This window comes from Zootoca vivipara, chromosome Z, assembly GCF_963506605.1.
Source record: "Zootoca vivipara chromosome Z, rZooViv1.1, whole genome shotgun sequence".
In the NCBI taxonomy this organism is placed as follows: Eukaryota; Metazoa; Chordata; class Lepidosauria; order Squamata; family Lacertidae; genus Zootoca; species Zootoca vivipara.
Genome location: NC_083294.1, coordinates 3,858,343 through 3,879,922, shown reverse-complemented (window position 1 = coordinate 3,879,922; position 21,580 = coordinate 3,858,343). Strand labels below are relative to the sequence as shown.

The 21,580-nt window shown below is 45.8% G+C and overlaps 2 protein-coding genes across 8 annotated transcripts in view; one reads left to right on the top strand and one right to left on the bottom strand.

The window, feature by feature from the left end:
• The window catches only part of SPTAN1 (spectrin alpha, non-erythrocytic 1), a 66,408-nt gene extending 53,371 nt beyond the window's left edge, over positions 1-13,037 (bottom strand). For 5 of the 7 annotated variants that reach the window (XM_035112562.2, XM_035112560.2, XM_035112563.2 and 2 more), the window contains exons 1-4: positions 12,821-13,036; positions 6,938-7,177; positions 3,841-3,966; positions 1,710-1,850 (exon numbers count right to left, since the gene is read on the bottom strand). In XM_035112562.2, the coding sequence (XP_034968453.2) occupies positions 1,710-1,850; positions 3,841-3,966; positions 6,938-7,174 (504 nt within the window). In that variant the 5' untranslated portion in view covers positions 7,175-7,177; positions 12,821-13,036. Of the gene's footprint in view, positions 1-1,709; positions 1,851-3,840; positions 3,967-6,937; positions 7,178-12,820 lie in introns of all 7 variants that reach the window. The other 2 variants (XM_035112559.2, XM_035112561.2) reach the window with 1 other exon arrangement.
• Positions 13,038-16,121: 3,084 nt separating this feature from the next.
• The window catches only part of NR6A1 (nuclear receptor subfamily 6 group A member 1), a 32,120-nt gene continuing 26,661 nt past the window's right edge, over positions 16,122-21,580 (top strand). Inside the window, exon 1 of the mRNA XM_060270605.1 lies at positions 16,122-16,370. Coding sequence (XP_060126588.1) covers positions 16,271-16,370 — 100 coding nt within the window. The 5' untranslated portion in view covers positions 16,122-16,270. The remainder of the gene's footprint in view (positions 16,371-21,580) is intronic.

The following is a 21,580-nucleotide window of genomic DNA, read 5'->3' as shown; positions in this document are numbered from 1 at the left end:
TAAACAATAATGAAATAAAGAATACATAATTTCACTCATACAGGTGAAACTTGGAAAATTAGAATATCGTCAAAAAGTAATAATAATAATTTATTATTTATACCCCGCCCATCTGGCTGGGTTTCCCCAGCCACTCTGGGCGGCTTCCAACAGAAATATTAGAATAAAGTGCATTTATTTCACTAACGCAACTTAAAAGGTGAAACCAATATATGAGATAACTGTGTGACATGCAAAGCAAGATATGGCAAGCCTTTATTTGTTGTCGTAATTATTTGTCGTTGGGCGGGTCAATTATAAATGGAATGAATGAAATATCCTAGCCATGTTTATTTTTATTGATTTTTGTGTGATTGTAACTATTTGTTTTCTTACTGTGGAATTTCCAAAAGAAAGCATTTGTCAAAATCATAAGGAAAATAAAAAAATAAGAAGTTGTTTTACAGCATCTTTGGCAATCATTGAAGAAGAAAAGGTATCGGTTCATGTTTAGGAAAAGTAACCGTGAATTATGGAATACAAGAAGAAGGTAGGAAGATTGGAAATATTTAGACGTGGTTGAAGGAAGTCGGGAAAAAATATCGTACGAGATATAAATGTTAAATGATGTCTAAAAAATTTATGCAAAAACTTTTAATAAATATTTCCGTGGTCGGGATTTGGGGGTGGTGGTGTGGCTTGTATTCGGGCCATTACGGTAGAATTACAGACACGGGAGGGCAATAAGTTAGTTAATAAGATTTGGGAACAGATTGTTATAGAAATATTGAGAATTGTGGGTAGAAGGGTGGATATATCTAAATTAATGCTTCTTATTAGCCTCGGTAGCACTGGGTTGAAAATAAAAGAGGAATGTAAATGGGTAAAATTGATGGCAATTGCAGCTGGACAGGTTATATAGCGAATTGAATATTATAATTTTAGAATACCTAATTGTGAAGATGCGTAAAATGAGAAAAAGCAGGATTGGTTTGAAAAGCTATTGAATTATTTGGGGAGCTTGGAACAATTGGGGGTAATTAAAATGTTTAAAGTTAGATAAACCTTGCGGAAGGTGGAGCTTAATATAGCTAGGTGTCAGAATTATGCCACTGGAGGGCGCTATTTTTGGGGGGTAAAAACATGTTTTTACCTGTGTTAGGTATGAAATGTGTACAATCTGATGTTACGCAAACAATTGGGTTTTGCCGTGGACTGTTGTGTCCAAATTTCTACACAATTGGTCAAGCGGTTTCGGAGAAAAGTGGAGCCCACAACTTCACCCTTTCTACATTTTTATATATATAGATGTACAGTGGTGCCTCGCAAGATGAATTTAATTTGTTTTGCGAGTCAATTCGTTTTGCAAAAATTCGTCTTGAGAATCACAGTTTCCCATAGGAATGCATTGAAATTTCTTTTTTTGCCAACAGGAACTCATTAATTCAATTTCAATGCGTTCCTATGGGAAACCGCAATTCACAAGATGAATTTTTCACAAAACGAATTCGTCTTGCGGGTCACCATCAGATCGCAAGACGCTTTTGTCTTGCAAAAAATTCGTCTTGCAGGGCATTCGTCTTGTGAGGTACCACTGTACATCCAATGTGTCGGACACCCGGTGGGTTTCACTGTCTGGGTTTGGTGTTGGTGAATTAAATAAAAATTATATATATAAAAAGAAAGAAACACAAGCGAGGGAGGAAATGAACGGAATTGATCACCAATACCTTGTCATTGATCCAGTCCATCACATCCTCGCACTCTCGCAGGTATTGCACGAGTTTCTGGGCTTGGAGGAGCTTGACGCCCTTCTCGCGAGTCTTCTCCAAAAGCAGCTCCCAGAGCCGGTGGAGCTCTTGCATCCGGGTCTGGGAGGGAGGGGCGGGAAACCCAGCCGTCAATCAATCAATCAAGGACATTGACTTGTTTTCAATCACATCTGGCCGTCGATCAAATGGAGATTGAGAGGAAAGGAGAGGGCAAATGGAAGGAAGCGAGAGGGTAAAGGAGGGGAGATGAGAGGGCAAAGAAAAGGAAATGAGAGTGCAAGTAAGAGGAAAAGAGCAAATGAAGGGAAATGAGGGGAAACAAGAGGAAACGAGGGCAAAGGAAAGGAAATGAGAGGAAAAGAGAGGGCAAATAAGAGGAAAAGAGGGCAAATAAAAGGAAGTGAGGGGAAACGAGAGGAAAAGAGGGCAAAAGAAAGGAAATGAGTGGGGAAAGAAGAGGAAAACAGAGGACAAATGAAAAGAAGTGAGAGGGCAAATGAAAGGAAATGAAAGGGGAAATGAAAGGAAATGAAATGAAACAAGAGGAAAAGAGAGGGCAGATAAGAGGAAAAGAAGGGAAACGAGAGGAAAAGAAGGCAAAGGAAAGGAAATGAGAGGGGAAATAAGAGGAAATGAGAGGAAAAGAGAGAGCAAATGAAAGGAAGTGAGAGGGAAAATGAAAGGAAATAGGAGGAAACGAGAGCAAAGGAAAGGAAGTGAGAATAGATAGCAAAGGAAAGGAAATGAGAGTGCAAACGAGAGGAAAAGAGGGCAAATGAAAGGAAATGAAGGGAAACGAGAGGAAAAAGGGAAGGAAATGAGATGGCAAGTGAGAGGACAAAAACAAGGAAATTAGAGGAAAAATGAAAGGAAATGAGGTGAAACAAAAGGAAAAGAGAGGGCAAATGAAAGGAAATGAGGGGAAACGAGAGGAAAAGAGGAAAAGGGAAAGGAAATGAGAGGGGAAACGAGAGGAAATGAGAAGGCAAATGAAAGGAAATGAAGGGAAGCAGGGGAAATGAGAGGGGAAATAAAAGGCAAAGAGAAGAGAGGGCAAAGAAAAGGAAAGGAGAATGCAAACGAGAGGAAATGAGAAGGCAAATGAAAGGAAGTGAGGGGAAACGAGAGGAAAAGAGGGCAAAGGAAAGGAAATGAGAATGCAAACGAGAAGAAATGAGAGGGCAAACGAAAGGAAACAAGAGGAAAAACAAGAGGGCAAACGAAAGGAAACGCGAGGGCCAACAAATGGGCATTCCAGGAGAAATGGCAGGCAATACACACCGGCACCCACACCCTCGCACAGAGGCAACAATCCACCTACTCGTAGGTGAGCCCCCACTTGGATGACGGTGACGATGGGGCGCTGCGCCGTCCGGTATGGCGTGAAAGACTGAACCGTCGAAACACAACAGGTTATGGCGGCGGAGCAGCAGGACCCGCCCCCGCCCAATTTCAGCGCCCAAAATTCATGGTGTTCACCCAGGCGGGTCTCCCGCTGTTTGCAGAACTAGAACTCCCATAATCCCTGGGCGCTGGGGAGGATGGGAGTTGTAGCGAGACAACAGAGGACAACCCAAGGCATGCTTCCTCAACCTCGGCCCTTCAGATTTTTTTGGCCTACAACTCCCATGATCCCTAGCTATCAGGACCAGTGGTCAGGGATGATGGGAATTGTAGTTTGAGGAAGGCTGACCCAAGGAAACGGACCCCCACAGCCATCCCCGCCCTGGACAATCTTAAATCTGAATTTCTCCAAGACGCTCATGGTCTTTGAGAAAACTAAAAGGCTCAGCAATGTTGGGATCTTCCTCAAAAAAAGAAAGGTAAACAATTTTGGGTTCCTCCTTAAAAAACAACAACTCAGCAATCGGGATCTTCCTATAAAAAGCTAAACAATTTCAGTGGATTACTTTTTTAAAATCCAACAATATCAGGGTCTTCCTAAGAAAAAGCTAAGTGGTTTTTTTTTTTATAAAAAAAAGCTCCACTATTTTGGTAGAGTTTTTTTAAAAAAACTTGACAATTTGGGGGGTCTTACAACAGGTATAACTGCGGGGAACGGGGTAAAATCCTCGCAGGGGGGACTTACCCGGATGGTTTCGCCGGCGAAGTGGCCCTCGTTCATCATCTGGTTGCCGGTCTCGTCCAGCTTGACGATGGCGCCAGCGTTGGCTTGTACCTCGGCTTCAAAGGCCTGGTGCTTCTGCAGCTTCCCCTGGAAAAGGGATAAAGATTGTGGCAGGTCAGACTAAATGACCGTGGGGGCCCTTCCGGCTCGGTCGAGATTCCATAATTCTCGGTCAAGATTCTGTAATTCTCGGTCAAGATTCTATGATTCTCGGTCAAGATTCTATGATTCTCGATCAAGATTCTGTAATTCTCAGTCGAGATTCTAGGATTCTCAGTCAAGATTCTGTAATTCTCAGTCGAAATCCTATGATTCTCAGTTGAGATTCTTTAGTTTTCATCAAGATTCCATGATTCTCGGGTGAGATTCTATTTCTCACTGGAGATTCAAAAATTCTCAGTTGAGATTCTGTAATTCTCAGTTGAGATTCTATAATTCTTGGTTGAGATACTATATATCTTGGTCGAGATTCCATAATTCACTGTCCAGATTCCATAATTCTCGGTTGAGGTTCCGTAATTCTCAGTTGAGATTCTATCATTTCTATCATGAGATTCTATCATTTCTATCATGAGATTCTATCATTTTCAGACTGGGTTCTCTAATTCTCTAAATCTGCTAGATTCTCAGTCGAGATTCCAGCATTGTGTGAAAAAGGTGAAATATCTGGGAGTGAATATGACAGCAAGAAATTTAAATTTGTACAAAGATAATTATGAGAAGTTATGGAATGAAATCAAAAGAGACTTAGAGATATGGTCACGGTTGAAATTGTCCTTAATGGGCCGAATAGCTACTGTTAAAATGAATGTATTGCCAAGAATGTTGTTTTTATTTCAAGCCCTACCAATTGTAGATAAATTGAAATGCTTTCAAGATTGGCAAAGGACATTGTCTAAATTTGTCTGGCAGGGGAAGAAACCCAGAATTAAATATAAACTTTTAACAGATGTAAAAGAAAGGGGAGGATTCTCACTGCCAGACTTAAAGATTTATTTTGAAGCAGCAGCCTTCTGCTGGTTGAAGGAATGGTTTTCACTAGACAATGACGATGTGTTAGATCTGGAGGACCATGATAATGCATTTGGTTGGCATGCATGTTTATGGTATGACAAAGTTAAGGTCCATAAAGTCTTCAAAAACCATATAATTAGGAAATCATTGTTTAATGGATAAGATACAAAGATTTGTTAGAAAGGAAAACTCCCAGATGGATTTCGCCTCTCGAGGCGAAGAAACCTAAAAGGACAAATATGGACGAGAACAGGCTGAAATACAAAGACATTTTGATTGAGGTGGGAAACCAATTTAAGTTAAAGCCATATGAACAATTGAAGGAGAAGTTAAGTGATTGGTTTCAGTATGTACAGATAAATGAAGTATTTAAAATAGATAAAAAAAAGTTAGATTCCAAACAGAGAAATCAAAATTGGAAATAGAATTAATAGAGGCAAACAGTAAAAATTTGTCCAGAATGTACAATTTATTGTTAGAGTGGCATTTGAAGGATGAGCAAACAAAAACTGTTATGATTGAATGGGCCAAAGATTTGGGTCACAACGTTATGGTGTCAGATTGGGAAAAGTTGTGGAAGAAGGGTATGAAATTCACGGCATGCACTGCATTGAATGAGAATTTAATGAAAATGATGTATAGGTGGTATTTGACACCGGTTAAATTAGCGAAAATGTACCATAAGGGTGACAACAAGTGCTGGAAATGTAAAGAGGAAATAGGCTCATTCTATCACATGTGGTGGACATGCCCCAAGATAAAAGGCTTCTGGGAAATGATTTATAATGAAATGAAAAAGATATACAAAAATACATTTTTGAAAAAACCAGAAGCCTTTTTACTTGGAATAGTTGGGGAAGAAATCTCCCCAAAAATGTCAACTTGTTTATGTACACCACCACAGCTGCGAGGATTTTACTTGCGAAATACTGGAAGAAAGAAGAATTGCCCTCTCTACAAGAATGGCAAATGAAAATGTTGGACTATATGGAACTAGCAGAATTGACAGGAAGACTCCGAGACCAAGCGGATGAGAGAATGGAGGAAGATTGGAAAAAATTCAAAGTGTATTTAGGGAATTATTTTTGAGTAATAAAAGACTGACCATCTAGGGAAATACCGAAGTTAAGGCATTAGGGGGAAAAGGAAAAGATTATAAAGCAGGAAATTGAGTTATAAGTATAAGATTGAGATTAAGATGAATAAAAATATGATATTGAAGTCAAAAAGTAATGAGCTGGAAACTGTTACAGATGATTTAAAATGAAAATCAGATAGAGGGGACTTGGGGAAGCAAAAGAGACAATGACTCAAAAGAGGATATAAGATGAAATATGTTTATTGTTTATTGTTTTTGTTTTTTTGTATTTTTTACGTTTTGTAGTGTTATATTGTTAATGTGTTATGTTTTTTAAAATGTTTTTATAAAATCTAATAAAAAATATTTTTTAAAAAAGATATTCCATAGGTGGGTCATAGAATCATAGAGTTGGAAGAGACCACAAGGGCCATCCAGTCCAACCCCCTGCCAAGCAGGAAACACCATCAAAGCATTCTTGACATATGGCTGACAGCAACGCGTGGCCGGGTCAGCTAGTAGAATCATAGAGTTGGAAGAGACCACAAGGGCCATCCAGTCCAACCACCTAGTGAGGTCTGACCAGAGCAGAATACAGTGGTACTATTACTTCCCTTGATCTAGATGCTATACTCTTATCACACTGTTGACTCATGTCAAGTTTGTGGTCTACCAAGACTCCTAGATCCTTTTCACATGTACTGCTCTCAAGCCAGGTGTCACCCATCCTTTCATTTTTGTTGCCCAAGTGTAGTACTTTACATTTCTCCCTGTTCAAATTCATATTGTTTGCTTTGGCCCAGTTGTCTAATCTGTTAAGGTAATTTTGAAGTGTGACCCTGTCCTCTGGGGTATTAACCACCCCTCCCCATTTGGTGTCACCTGCAAAGTTGCTCAGGGTGCCCTCAAGCCCATCATCCAAGTCATTGATGAGGTCAGCTCAACGACTCTAGGGTTCTCGCTTACCTGCAGGTTGGTGGGGTCCTTGTAGCTCTCGTCCGAGGCCACTTGGAGCTTCTCCTGGATCCACTTTTCCAGCTCATCGGCATCACGCTGGAAGAACTGGAAGCGGTAGGAGTCCTCAAGCTTCTGGCGCCGCAGGGTAGACAGCTCCTTAAAGCGGTGGTAGCGGTCCAGGACCTGCTGGCGGCGCTCTTGGATGTCCTCGGCCGTCTCCAACACTTTCACTCCAGAGAGGTCCATGGTCTGGAAGTCAAGAGTTTCTCTCGTCAAAATATGGTTTGAATTGTATTGTTAAAGGAAAATCAGTTAATAATAATAATAATAATAGTTTTTGAAAATAGGTTTGAATTGCATTGCATCGTTAAAGGAAAATCAGTAAATAAATAAATAAATAAATAAATAAATAATAATTTTAAAAAATAGGTTGGAATTGCATTGCATCGTTAAAGGAAAAGTAGTAAATTATTATTATTATTATTATTATTATTATTATTATTAAAAATAGGTTAGAATTGCATGGCATCATTAAAGGAAAAGCAGTAAATAATAATAATAATAATACCGTAATAATTTTTAAAAATCGGTTTGCATTGCATTGCATCGTTAAAGGAAAAGCAGTAAATAAATAATAATAATAATAATTTTTAAAAATAGGTTTGAATTGCATTGTTAGAGGAAAAGCATTAATAGGTTTGAATTGCATTGCATCCTTAAAAGAAAAGCAAAGAATAAGAATATTAATAATAATTTTTAAAAATAGGTTTGAATTGCATTGCATAAGAAAAAACATAAAATAATAATATTAATAATAGTAGTAATAATAATATATTGAATTGCATCTGCAGCAGCACAAATATAGTTGCCATCAAAATTATTCCACAAACGCCCCGTGGGCGAAAAAAGCAATGGAAAAGCATGATCTGTTTTTAAAAACCAGAATCGGACACAAGTAGAAAATTTTAGAGAGAGAGAGAGAGTATACATTTTAAACCGCAATAAGGTAGAGAAATAATGTATAAGAGGTTAGGCCTTAGAAACTGCCAAATAAGATAAAGAAAATGAAATTCAAGTGGGGGGGGGGAATTGGGGGAAGTCATATATGGATGTAAAGAAAAGTTATGATGTTGTAAGAAGAAATTTTTGTATTTGTTTTCGCAATTTTTGTTTCTCTCTATAAATGAATTTTATTTTATTTTTAAAGATGCAAGTTGAAAACTATACATTTTAAGGCAGAATAAGAAGCAAGTTTAAAACTATCTATTTTAAGGCGGAATAAGATGCAAATTGAAAACTATATTTTTTAAAAACCGTAATGAGATCCATTTGGAAAAGGAGTTATTTTTTAAAATCACAATGAGACCCAAGAGGAAATTATGATTTATTTTTTTAAACTAGACGACCCAAGAGCAAAATGATACCTATTACTTTAAACCAGAATAAGATCCAAGTGGAAAACTATAGATATAATTTTCAAACCAGATTCAGATGAAAGTTGAAAACTATATATGTTTAAAAACCAGAATGAGATCCAATTGGAAAAGGAGTTATTTTTTTAAATCACAATGAGATGCTTTTGGATCTTCCCGTTTCAAAATCTAGATCTCATTTGGAGATCTAGATTTTGAAACAGGAAGATCTAAAAGCAAAACGATATGTGTATTTTAAACCAGATTCAGATGCAAGCTGAAAACTATATATTTTTTAAAACCAGAATAAGGTCCCATTGGAAAAGGAGTTCTTTTTGAAAATCACAATGAGACCCAAGAGAAAATGAGATCTATATTTTGAAACTGGGAGATCCAAAAGCAAAACGATATGTGTATTTTAAACCCGAATCGGATGCAAGCTGAAAACTATTTTTTAAAAAAAGACGAGAAAAAGGTCCATTTGGAAAAGGAGTTATTTTTTAAAACCACAAGTGAAAAATCATGATTTTTAAAAAGGCAAAATAAGATCCGAGGAGGAAATGAGATTCCCCCCCCCAAAAAAAAAAACCCGGAAGAAGAGGCTTGCTGCAAAAGCCTGCAGGGGAAATTTTGCAAACGCCATTTTTGACAGCACAGCTGTTTTAAAAAATGGCCGGCTTGGCTTGCATTTTTGCTTTGCTGAACTGTTTCCTTTTCTCACTGCAAAAAGAAAGCTTGGGGAAGCGGCAGATCTCCTGCAAAATAAAGCCTGGGGAAGGGGCAGATCTCCTGCAAAATAAAGCCTTGGGGAAGGGGCAGATCTACAAAAAATGCTTTGGGGAGGGGCAAATCTACTGCAAAAAAAAAACTTTGGGGGAAGGAAGCAGGGCTGGCTGGGAACCGTGGCGCAAGGAACTGTGGCGCTGGGAACCAGGCGCTGGGAAAAGTGGCACTGGGAACCGGTTGTTGGGGACTGTGGCACTAGGAACCATGCGCAGGGAACCGTGGCACAGGGAACCAGATGCTGGAAACCGGGTGGTGGGAACCGTGGTGCAGGGAACCAGGCACTGGGAAAAGTGGCGCTGGGAACCGGATGTTGGGAACCATGGCACTAGGAACCAGGTGCAGGGAACTGCGGCGCTGGGAACCGCGGCACAGGGAACTGTGGCACGGGGAACCGCGGCGCTGGGAACCAGGAGCTGGAAACCGTGGTGCTGGGAACCCAGGCGTTGGGAACCATGGTGCTGGGAACCAGAAGCTGGGAACCGGGTGTTGGGAACCGTGGTGCAGGGAACTAGGGGCTGGGAACCGTGGCACTATGAACCAGCCGCTGAGAATGGTGATGCTGGGAACTGGGTGCTGGGAAGCAGGCGCTGGAAACAGTGGCACAGGGAACCTGGCGCAGGGAATTGTGGCGCTGGGAACCATGGCGCTGGGAACCAGGGGCTGGGGAAAGTGGCGCTGGGAACCGGATGTTGGGAACCATGGCATTAGGAACCAGGCGCAGTGAACCATGGTGCTGGGAACCGGATGTTGGGAACTGTGGCGCTGGCAATCGTGGCACAGGGAACCGTGGCGCTGGGGACCATGGCACTGGGAACCAGGGGCTGGACACCAGACTCTGGAAACTGGGGGTTGGAAACCATGGTGCTGGGAACCGTGGCACTATGAACCAGGCACTGAGAACGGTAACACTGGGAATTGGCGCTGGTAACCAGGGTGCTAGAGACCAGGCGCTGGAAACCAGGTGTTGGAGACTGTGGCACAGGGAACCGTGGAGCTGGGAACTGGGTGTTGGGAACTGTGGCAAAGGGAACCAGGCGCTGGGAACTGTGGCGCTGGGAACCAGGGGCTGGAAACCAGACACTGGAAACCGGGTGTTGGGAACCGTGGTGCAGGGAACCAGGCGCTGGGAACCGTGGCGCTATGAACCAGGCACTGAGAACGGTGATGCTAGGAACTGGACGCTGGAAACCGTGGCGCTGGGAACCAGACGCTGGAGACCAGACACTGGAAACCGGGTGTTGGGAACTGTGGTGTAGGGAACCAGGTGCTGGAAACCGTGGCGCTTTGAACCAGGCGCTGGGAACCGGGTGTCGGGAACCGTGGCGCTGGGAACTGGGTGTTGGGAACCGTGGCACTGGGAACCAGGCGCTGGGAACCGTGGCACTGGGAACTGGGAACCGTGACACTGGGAACCAGGCGCTGGGAACCGGGTGTTGGGAACTGTGGCACTGGGAACCAGGCGCTGAGAACCGTGGTAATATGAACCAGGCGCTGAGAACGGTGACAATGGGAACTGGGCACTGGAAACCAGGGTGCTGGATACCAGGCGCTGGAAACCGTGGCTCTGGGAACCAGGTGTTGGGGACTGTGGCACAGGGAACCATAGAGCTGGGAACCAAGGTGCTGGGAACCGTGGCACAGGGAACCAAGCGCTGGGAACTGTGGCGCAGGAAAGCAGGCACTAGGAACTGTGGCGCAGGAAACCAGGCGCTGGGAACTGGGTGCTGGGAACTGTGGCACAGGAAAACAGGCGCAGGGAACCGTGGCACTGGGAACCAGACGCTGGAAACCTGGTGTTGGGAACCGTGGTGCAGGGAACCAGGCGCTGGGAACCGTGGCGCTATGAACCAGGCACTGAGAACGGTGATGCTGGGAACTGGGCGCTGGGAACTGGGCGCTGGGAACCGGGTGCTGGGAACCGGGTGCTGGGAACCGGGTGCTGGGAACTATGGTGCAGGGAACCAGGCGCTGGAACCGTGGCACTTTGAACCAGGCACTGAGAATGGTGACGCTGGGAACTGGGCGCTGGAGACCAGATGCAGGAAACCGGGTGCTGGGAACTGGGCGCTGGGAACCAGGCACTGAAGACCAGACGCTGGGAACTGTGGCGCAGGGAACCGTTGGTGCTGGAAACCAGGCATTGGGAACCAGGCGTTGGGAACCATGGCGCTGGAAACCAGGCGCAGGGAACCGTGGCACTGGAAACCAGGAGCTGGGAACTGGCCGATTGGAACCAGGCGCTGGGAACCTGCCGATTGGAACCAGGCGCCCGGTGCTAGAACTCCCCCGGACCTGGGAACGCCTACCTCCAGCTTGAGGAAGGGGCTTTGGGAAAGGCAGATTCCCTGCAAGGGGCAGATATCCAGCAAAAAAAGCTTGGGGAAGGGGCAGATCTCCAGCAATAAAAAGTTTGGGGAAGGGGCAGATCTCCTGGAAAATAAAGCCTGGAGAAGGGGCAGATCTGCAAGGCGTAGGAAACAAGCTTTAGGAATGTGTCGATTCCTTGCCAAAATGCTTTGGGAAAGGGGCAGATTTCCTGCAATGAGCAGATCTCCTGCCAAAATGCTTTGGGCCAATTCCCTTGCCAACGGAGCTTTGCGAAGGGGCAGGTTCCTTGCCAGAAATGCTTTGGGAAAGGGTCGATTTTCTGCAATGAGCAGATTCCCTGCAAAGCAGCTTTGGGAAGGGGCAGATTCTCTGCAATGAGCAGATTCCCTGCCAAAATGCTTTGGAAAAGGGAAGATTCCCTGCAAAAAGCCTTTGGGGAGGGGCAGATCTCCTGCAAGGGGCAGATCTCCTGCCAAAATGCTTTGGGCTGATTCCCTTGCCAACCAAACCTTAGGAATGCGTCAATTCATTGCAAAAATGCTTTGGGAAAGGGCAGATTCCCTGCAATGAGCAGATCCCCTTCAAAAATGCTTTGCGAAGGGGCAGATCTCCTGCAAAAAAAGCTTGGGGAAGGGGCAGATCTCCAGCAATAAAAAGTTTGGGGAAGGGGCAGATCTCCTGCAAAATAAAGCCTGGGGAAGGGGCAGATCTGCAAGGCGTAGGAAACTGAGCTTTGCGAAGGGGCAGGTTCCTTGCCAGAAATGCTTTGGGAAAGGGTCGATTTTCTGCAATGAGCAGATTCCCTGCCAAAATGCTTTGGAAAAGGGCAGATTCCCTGCAAAATGCCTTTGGGGAGGGGCAGATCTCCTGCAAGAGGCAGATCTCCTGCCAAAATGCTTTGGGCTGATTCCCTTGCCAACCAAACCTTAGGAATGCGTCCATTCATTGCAAAAATGTTTTGGGAAAGGGCAGATTCCCTGCAATGAGCAGATCCCCTTCAAAAATGCTTTGCGAAGGGGCAGATCTCCTGCAAAAAGCCTTGGGGAGGGGCAGATCTCCTGCCAAAAATGCTTTGGGCCGATTCCCTTGCCAACCAAGCTTTAGGAATGTGTCGATCCCTTGCAAAAATGCTTTGGGAAAGGGCGGATTCTCTGCAATGGGCAGATCCCCTTCAAAAATGCTTTGCGAAGGGGGCAGATCTCCTGCAAAAAACCCTTTGGGAAGGGGTAGATCCCCTGCTGCAACGAGCAGATCCCCCGCCCGAATGCTTCGGGAAAGGGCCCGATCCTCCCGCGCCCGGCCCTCGCCCAGCAGGAAGACAAAGGGAAGCCATTGTTGGGGGAGGGGAAGGAGACGGATTACTCACCTTCTTCCGATCTCCCCGGCCGGGATCGGGTCGCGATCCGGTCGGAACGGGGAAAGGAAAAGAGAAGGAAGGAGGGGAAAAACAAGAAATGTCGGTTGCAGCAGGGGGAGACCGTCTTCCGCAGGGGCGTTGCAGCAAGAGTTCGTCTGCTGCGCGAAGATAAAGCAGCTGATCAGGCGATCCCGGGCGCGTCAAGGCTGCAATGGGCGGGTCCCAGCTGCGCGCGCCCCTGCGGAGACGGGCCGCGCGCAGGCTGGGCAGTGGCGGCGGTAGCCGCCCAATCGCCGGCTCCCTTGCAGGGGAGGCGAGGGTAAAGCTCTGCGTCTTGCTCTTTCTGGATTGACTGATTGATTAATAATAATAATAAGATGATGATGATGATGATTCGGAAGATTTGGCCGGTGTCATCAGGGAAACCTGGGTCAGAAGAGGGGCGTTGGGAATGGCCCTGCCTATATCCATGTTGGATTTCTTATTTTGCATTTCTTCTTTTTATTATTACTATTATTAATTATTAATAATCATTGTTAGCTTATTATTATTATTATTGGGATGGTTTGGCTGGTGTCAGAAGAGGGGAGTTTGGGAAATGGCCCTGCCTATATCCATGTTGATTTCTTATTTTACATTTCTTCTTCTTCTTCTTATTATTATTACTATTATTTATTTATTCATTTATTATTAGGATTATTTGGCTGGCGTCATAAGAGAAGAGGGGAGTTCGGGAAATGGCCCTGCCTAGATCCATGTTTATTTCCTATTTCTTCTTCTTCTTCTTCTTCTTCTTCTTCTTCTTCTTCTTCTTCTTCTATCAGACATCCCCCAACTGCGGCCCTCCATATGTTTTGGCTTACAACTCCCATGATCCCTAGCTAACAGGACCAGTGGTTGGGGAAGATGGGAATTGTAGTGGAGCCAACAGGGGAGTCTGAAGGGGGGCTCTGAGGGCCCGTTTCACTAACTAAACCACAGTGGGGCCTATAGGGGAGTCTGAAGGGCCCATTTCACAGACTAAGCCACAGTGGGGCCTGTAGGGGAGCCTGAAGGGGGACTCTGAGGGCCCATTTCACAGACTAGGCCACCGCAACGCGTGGCAGGGCCAGCTAGTCTAAATCGATATCGATATCAATGTCATCTGGGCATGTGTGTTCATCTGCAATGTTCAATGAAACTGCTGGATCGATTGCGTTCAAATTTTAACACAAAGTCAAATGCGACTACAAGAGGAAGCCCATACCATTTTCAAAGACAAACATCACACCTGGGCCATGTAAAACTCCCGAAACCCTGTGTTCAAAAACTCACAACTCACCCTAAAGTGCATGCTGGGAAACAGAAGCCAGAATCAGGAAACCTTGCACAACAGCGGCCTCTAGCAGCGGCCACACTGGTGTTGCAAGTAGGAAAGCTTCCCTCTCCAAAGCAGCTCAGCTCACCCTTGCAGATTAGGCCGAGTAGAGGTTTGCAGACGAGGCCGAAGAGAGGTGGGGGCTCCCCTGGGTGGGGGAAGGAGGGGGCGGGAAAGGTTATGAGTCAGGACAGGGTGGGGCCGATCACAGGGATGAGCCTGGAGGTGGGGGGAGGAGTCTGAAGGGGGTCTCTGAGGGCCCATTTCACAGACTATACCACAGTGGGGCCTATAGGGGAGTCTGAAGGGGGGCTCTGAGGGCCCATTTCACAGACTAAACCACAGTGGGGCCTATAGGGGAGTCTGAAGGGGGACTGTGAGGGCCCATTTCACAGACTAAACCATAGTGGGGCCTATAGGGGAGTCTGAAGGGGGATTCTGAGGGCCCATTTCACAGACTAAACCACAGTGGGGCCTATAGGGGAGTCTGAAGGGCCCATTTCACAGACTAAGCCACAGTGGGGCCTATAGGGGAGTCTGAAGGGGGACTCTGAGGGCCCATTTAACAGACTAAGCCACAGCAACGCGTGGCAGGGCCCCCATGCTTTTCAACATCTACATGCAGCCGCTGGGAGAGGTCATCAGGGGGTTTGGGCTGGGTGTTCATCAGGATGTGGATGATACCCAGCTCTACCTCTCTTTCTAATCAGAACCTGTGAAGGTGGTGAAGGTCCTGTGTGAGTGCCTGGAGGCGGTTGGAGGATGGATGGCGGCTAACGGATTGAGGTTGAATCCTGAAAGCTTCCCTCTCCACAGCAACTCGACTCACATTTGCAGACTAGGCTGAATAGAGGTGGGGGCTCCCCTGGGTGGGGGAGGAGGGGGGAAGGGTCATGGATCGGGACAGGGTGGGGCCAATCACAGGGATGAGCCAGGATGGGGGGAGGAGTCTGAAGGGGGACTGAATGCCCATTTAGTGCCTACAGGGGGCCTGAAGGGGGACTCCGAGGGCCCATTTAGGGCCTACAGGGGGGCCTGAAGGGGGACTCCGCGGGCCCATTTAGGGCCTACAGGGGGGCCTGAAAGGGGGACTCCGCGGGCCCATTTAGGGCCTACAGGGGGGCCTGAAGGGGAATTCTGAGGGCCCATTTAGGTCCTACAGGGGGGGCTGAAGGGGGACTCTGATGGCCCATTTAGGGCCTATAGGTGGGCCTGAAGGGGAATTCTGAGGGCCCATTTAGGTCCTACGGGGGGGGGCCTGAAGGGGGCCTGATGGCCCATTTAGGGCCTATAGGTGGGCCTGAAGGGGGACTCTGAGGGCCCATTTCGGGCCTACAGGGGGGTCCGAAGGGGGACTGAGGGCCCATTTCGGGCCTACAGGGGGTCCAAAGGGGGCCTGTTTAGAGCCTACAGGAGGGGCCTGAAGGGGGGACTCTGAGGGCCCATTTAGGCCCTACAGGGGGGTCCGAAGGGGGACTCTAAGGGGCCATTTAGGTCCTACAGGGGGGGGCTGAAGGGGGACTCTGATGGCCCATTCAGGGCCTATAGGTGGGCCTGAAGGGGGACTCTGAGGGCCTGTTTAGGGCCTACAGGGGCGTCAGAAGGAGGTGATGGCACAGTCAGCTCGGCGAAGGGTTAATTTGGTGCATGCGCAGTGAGTCCCTGTAGGAGGGCAGGCGAGCAGGTGATACTGCGCGTGCTCAGTCAGCTCGGCGACTCGGTCATTTTGCGCGTGCGCAGCCAGCCTGGCGGGGAGGCGACTTTGTGCGCGTGCGCTGAGGCGCTTCCGCGCCTGCGCTCCGCCGCCCCTCCGCCGGACAATGGCGTCCGTCGGAGCTCGGAGGCGGAGCCGCGCCTGCGCCCTGGCGGGCCTTTCCTCCGCCGTCCAATCCGCTCCTTCTCCGCCGCCCAGGGGGCGGGACGGCGCGTGCGTAGTGCGGAGCGGCGCGCTGGGATGGGGCGTGGGCGCTGGGAGCCCCGTCAGTCGGATCGAGTCGCTCGGTCCTGTCAGGTCGGCGAGCGGCGGCGATGGGCGCCGGGCGCGCCAGGCCGCCGCGGCTGCTGCTTCTTCCGCCTCCGCCTCCGACGCCCGCCTGAGAGACATGGACGATGAGACGGAGCCGCCGCTGCCGTCCGGAGCAGGACGGAGGCCAACGGGAGCGCCGCCGCCGCCGCCTCCCCCTCCGCCGCCGCCTCAGAATGGTAAAGGGGACACAATGGGGGGAGGGGGAGGGGAAAGGGGAGAAGAAAATAGGGGAAAAGAAAGGAAAAACTGAGAAAAGGGAAATAAAGGGGGAGGGGAAAGCAAGGGGGGAAGGGGAGAAGAAAATAGGGAGAAATAAAGAGAAAAATGAGAAAAGAGAAATAAAGGGGGAGGGGAAAGCAAGGGGAAAAACGGGGAATGGGGAAAAAGAAAATAGGGAGAAAGAAGGGAAAATGAGAAAAGGGAAATAAAGGGGGAGGGGACAGCAAGGGGGGAAAGGGGAGAATAAAATAGGGAGAAATAAAGAGAAAAATGAGAAAAGAGAAATAAAGGGGGAGGGGAAAAAGGGGAAAAAGAAAAAAGGAACATAAACAATAGAAGGAAAATCAAGGGGAGGAAAAGAAAAAAAAGAAAAGGGAAATAAAGGGGGAGGGGAAAACGGGAAAAAAGGGAAATAAATAATAGAAGGAAAATCAAGAGGAGGAAAAGGAAAAAGAAAAGGGAAATAAAGGGAGGGGGAACAAAAAGGGAGGAACAAGGGCGGAAAAGAAGGAGGAAAGGGGAGAGAAAATGGAAGGAAAATCAAGGGGAGGAAAAGGAAAAAAAGGAAAGGGAAAGCAAGGGGGAAGGGAGAAAAGGGGAAGGGGGAAACAACGAGAAAAGGGAAAAGTAAAACAGGGAGAAGGAAAGGGGCAAGGGGGGAAAACAAGGGGGAAGGGGGAAACGGGAAAAGAAAAAAAGGAAGGGGGAAAGGGAAATGGGGGAGGGGGAAAAGGGAGAAAGAAAGGGAAAATAGAAGAAAAGGGAAATAAAGTAGGAAGGTGGGAAAAGAAGAAAAGGGAAAAACGGGGGGGGCGGAAAAAGAAAATGGAAGGGGAAAAGAAAAAAGGGAGGGGCAAAGGGAAAAAAGAAGAAACGGGAAATAAAGGGGGAAGGTGGGGAAAATGGGGGAGGGGAAACAAAAAGGGAAAACGGGGAGGAAAGGGGAGAGAAATGGAAGGAAAATCAAGGGGGGAAAGGAAGGGGGAAAGGGAAAACGGGGGTGAAGAATTAAAGGGGGGAAGAGAAAATAGAAGGAAAATCAAGGGGAGGAAAAGGAAAAAAGGGAAAGAAAAGGGGAAAGGGAAAACAAGGGCAGAAAAGGGGAGAGAAAATAGGAAAATCAAGGGAGGGAAATGGGGGGAAAGGGGAGGAAAGGGAAAACAAGGGTGGAAAAGAAGAAAAGGGAGAGAAAATAGAAGGAAAATCGGGGGGGGGAGAAAGGGGGAAGGGATAACAAGGGTGGAAAAGAAGAAAAGGGAGGATAAAATGGAAGGAAAATTAAGGGGAGGAAAAGGAAAAAAACAGGAAATGAAAGAAAGGGAGAAAGGGAAAACAAGGAGAGAAAGAAGAAGAAAAGGGGAAGAGGAAAAAAGAAAAGAAAGTGGAGGAAAAGGGGGTAGAAAAGAGGGGGGAAGAAGAAAGGGGAAAACAAGGGGGATAAAGGGAATAAAAGGGGGAACTGAAAAATGAAGAGAAGGAGGAAGGGAAAAACAAGAGGGGAAATAAGAAAGGGGGGAAGAAAACAAGGGAAATGAAAAAAAGCAAAAAAGAAACAATGGGGGGAAAGCTTTCTCCTTTGTAGTTGAGAAGCCTTGGTGTCTAACGTTATGATTTAATTCATTTCTAGAAAAAGAAGGGAATAAAGCAGGCACCCCCCAAACTCGGCCCACCACCTATTTTGGGACTACAGTTCACATCATCCCTGACCACTGGTCCTGTTAGCTGGGGGTGATGGGAGTTGTAGTCCCAAAACAGCTGGAGGGCCGAGTTTGGGGGATGCCTGGAATAATGCGCCTTTGTTTCTAATGCTCAACAGTTGCAATATCCTAATATTATTATCTTGTTCTTGTAACATTGTAACATTATTTCGCTATTATAACATAATATCATTATTTTATTCCATTTGATAACCTTAATTGGGCATAACTGACCCGACAATTTCAGAACAGACATTATATATAAAATATATACAGGTGAAACTCGGAAAATTAGAATATCGTCAAAAAGTGCATTTATTTCAGTAAAGCAACTTTTTATTTTTTATTTTAATTTTAATTTTGACAAATGCTTTCTTTTGGAAATTCCACAGGAATCAAACAAATAGTGACTAATACAAAAATAAACATCAGTATGACATTTTATTAATTACATTCCATTTATGATTGACCCGCCTAATGACAAATAATGACAATTACAACAATCAAGGCTTGACATATCTCGCTTTACATGTCATGCATCTATATTATTTATTATTTATACCCTGCCCATCTGGCTGGGTTTTCCCCGCCACTCTGGGCGGCTTCCAACAAATACCAAAATACATTAAAATATCACAGATTAAAAACTTCCCTAAACTTCTCATAGATTGGTTTCACCTTTTAAGTTGCGCTACTGAAATAAATGCAATTTTTGACGATACTCTAATTTTCCTAGTTTCACCTGTAGTCTTTTGCAGCATTGCCTTCGTGCAAGAGATACAGGAAAATTAAGTCAAGAACGAATGGATTAAAAAACAGTTTCTATCCAAGAGCTCTAAGCATCTTAAATGCTCTAACTAAATAATATGATGTTGGGGAATTGTGATGGGTGTGGGGGGCTGTAATTGTGTTTTTATTTTGTTTTTTTATGGGATGGCATTCAGTTTTGTTGTACTATGTACAATAACCATAAGGTATCTATCTAAAATATTTAGAAGTAGAATATGGAAATGGATAGAATTGGAATATCCTAATCGATTTGGCTACCTCCCCCCAAAAAATTGGACGGTGGGTGGAAGACCTTCATTTATAATGATAAATAGTTACAACATCATACTATTATGTTATTAATTTGTCCAGATCCGCTTCATTTCTATACCGCTTTATCAAAATCTCAAATAATTGAAATATAGTATAATATAAAAATATCTATCTTATTATTATATAATCCAGGCATCCCCAAATTCTGCCCTCCAGCTGTTTTGGGACTACAACTCCCATCATCCCTAGCTAACCGGACCAGTGGTGGGTGATGGGAACAGGACCAGTGGTGAGGGGTGATGGGAGTTGTCATTTGGGACTATGATTCCCATCATCCCTAGCTAACCGGACCAGTGATGGGAACAGGACCAGTGGTGAGGGGTGATGGGAGTTGTCATTTGGGACTACGATTCACATCATCCCTAGCTAACCGGACCAGTGGTGGGTGATGGGAACAGGACCAGTGGTGAGGTGTGTTGGGAGTTGTCATTTGGGACAACGATTCCCATCATCCCTAGCTAACCGGACCAGTGGTGAGGGGTGATGGGAAATGTAGTCCAAAATCCGGCCTTCCAGAACGCTCTGGATTGGAATATCGTAATGCATAGATAAAGCTCCCCCCCTCCCCGTAATGTGGACCTTTGTTTCTAACGATAATTAATTACAACACCCTAATTTTATTATGTTGTTATGTTCATTTCTATACCGCTCTGTGTTTTTTTTAATATTAAAAATCTCAAGGTGGTATACGGCGCATGAAAACATTGACACTGGGAAGTTCCACGACAGGGACCTTAGTTTCTAATGAGAATATCGTAAGAATAAATCTGGGTCCCCCGGCCAGCAGCTCCAACACTGCTGTCCCCCACAAAAGGAGTGGGTGGGTATAATAATAATAATAATAATAATAATAATAATAATAATAATTTCTTTATACCCCGCCTATCTGGCTGGGTTTCCCCAGCCACTCTGCGTGGCTTCCAACAGAATATTAAAATATATAAAATAAGTTTGTTGCCACAGACCCTCTAACCTTCCCCTGATGAAAATCAGGACGTCTCGTTCCATAATAATAATAATAATAATAATAATTTCTGTAAGTGTTTTGAAAAGCCATTCTTTTTGTTTGGCAGTTTATCACTCTTCCAATAAGATGCCACTCAAGGCATCTAAAAAGAAGCTCTTTCTTTTCTTGGGTACATCTGGAGTGGGGATTCCCTTATAGCTAAGCTTCTGCCCTCTAATAAATCATTCAGGGCGTGTTTGCAGAGGGGCCAATTCCACTGTAAATGGCTCCCTTCCCTCCCTTTGAAGGCTCCTTCCTTCCTTCCTTCCTTCTTTCCTTCCTCCTTGGCCGCTTCCTCTCCCCAATCAATCCCCCCCCCCCGAGTTTCAATGGCCGCCTTGAATATTTTATAACACCCCCCCCCCCCGATCAATCAAAAGAGCCCCATTCAAATGCAAGCCGGCCTATATTGTGATGGGAAACCCTAAAAAAAATCTCCCCCCCCTCACCAGCCGCAACCCCTTTCTTCTCTTTTCTCTTCCTCCCCCCCCCCCCCCGGTCATTCAAAGGTCCTTGCCGCATTTTCACCCAAACCGGATTTTTTGGTTTGGAGCCCTCTTATCCCTTAGGAAGAGGGAAGCGGCAAAACTGGTCCGACTCCTCCCCCCTCCGTGCAAGGAGCAAAGCAACGGACGTTCTTGCATTTAGTCTGAAAGAAGAGACTTCTCTTCTCCCTTCTCTATATGACATCCTTTGATATATTTGAAGCGATCTGTGCAGAAGCATTCTGCGCAACTCAAGCGATCTGCATGCACAGGAGCGCTCTATCGGCGCTTCACGCACGCGCAGAAGCATGCCTTCGGCGAGCGAACGCCTCCGCAGAATGGATTGCGTTCGCAAACCGAGGTATCACTGTATTATCTCACTATTACAGTATCTCACTATTACTTACAAATACACTATAACTCAATCTCTCTCCTTTCTTTCTCCTGCACTATTTCTTATATTGTACTCCTCCTTACAGAACTTCTTGCACGAAATCTCCTTAATTTCAATTCATAGAATCATAGAGTTGGAAGAGACCACAAGGGCCATCCAGTCCACCCCCTGCCAAGCAGGAAACACCATCAAAGTATTCCTGACGTATGGCTGACAGCTATGCGTGGCCGGGTCAGCTAGTAGAATCATAGAATCCTAGTTGGAAGACACCCCAAGGGCCATCCAGTCCAACCCCCTGCCAAGCAGGAAACACCATCAAAGCATTCCTGACAGATGGCTGTCAAGCCTCCGCTTAAAGACCTCCAAAGATTCGATTCCGGTCATCATACAGTGGTTCCCAAACTGAATCCGTTCTGGAAGTCTTTTACAAAACCCAAGCGTTCTAAAACCACAATGTGCTTTTCCATAGCAAGTAATGCAAAAT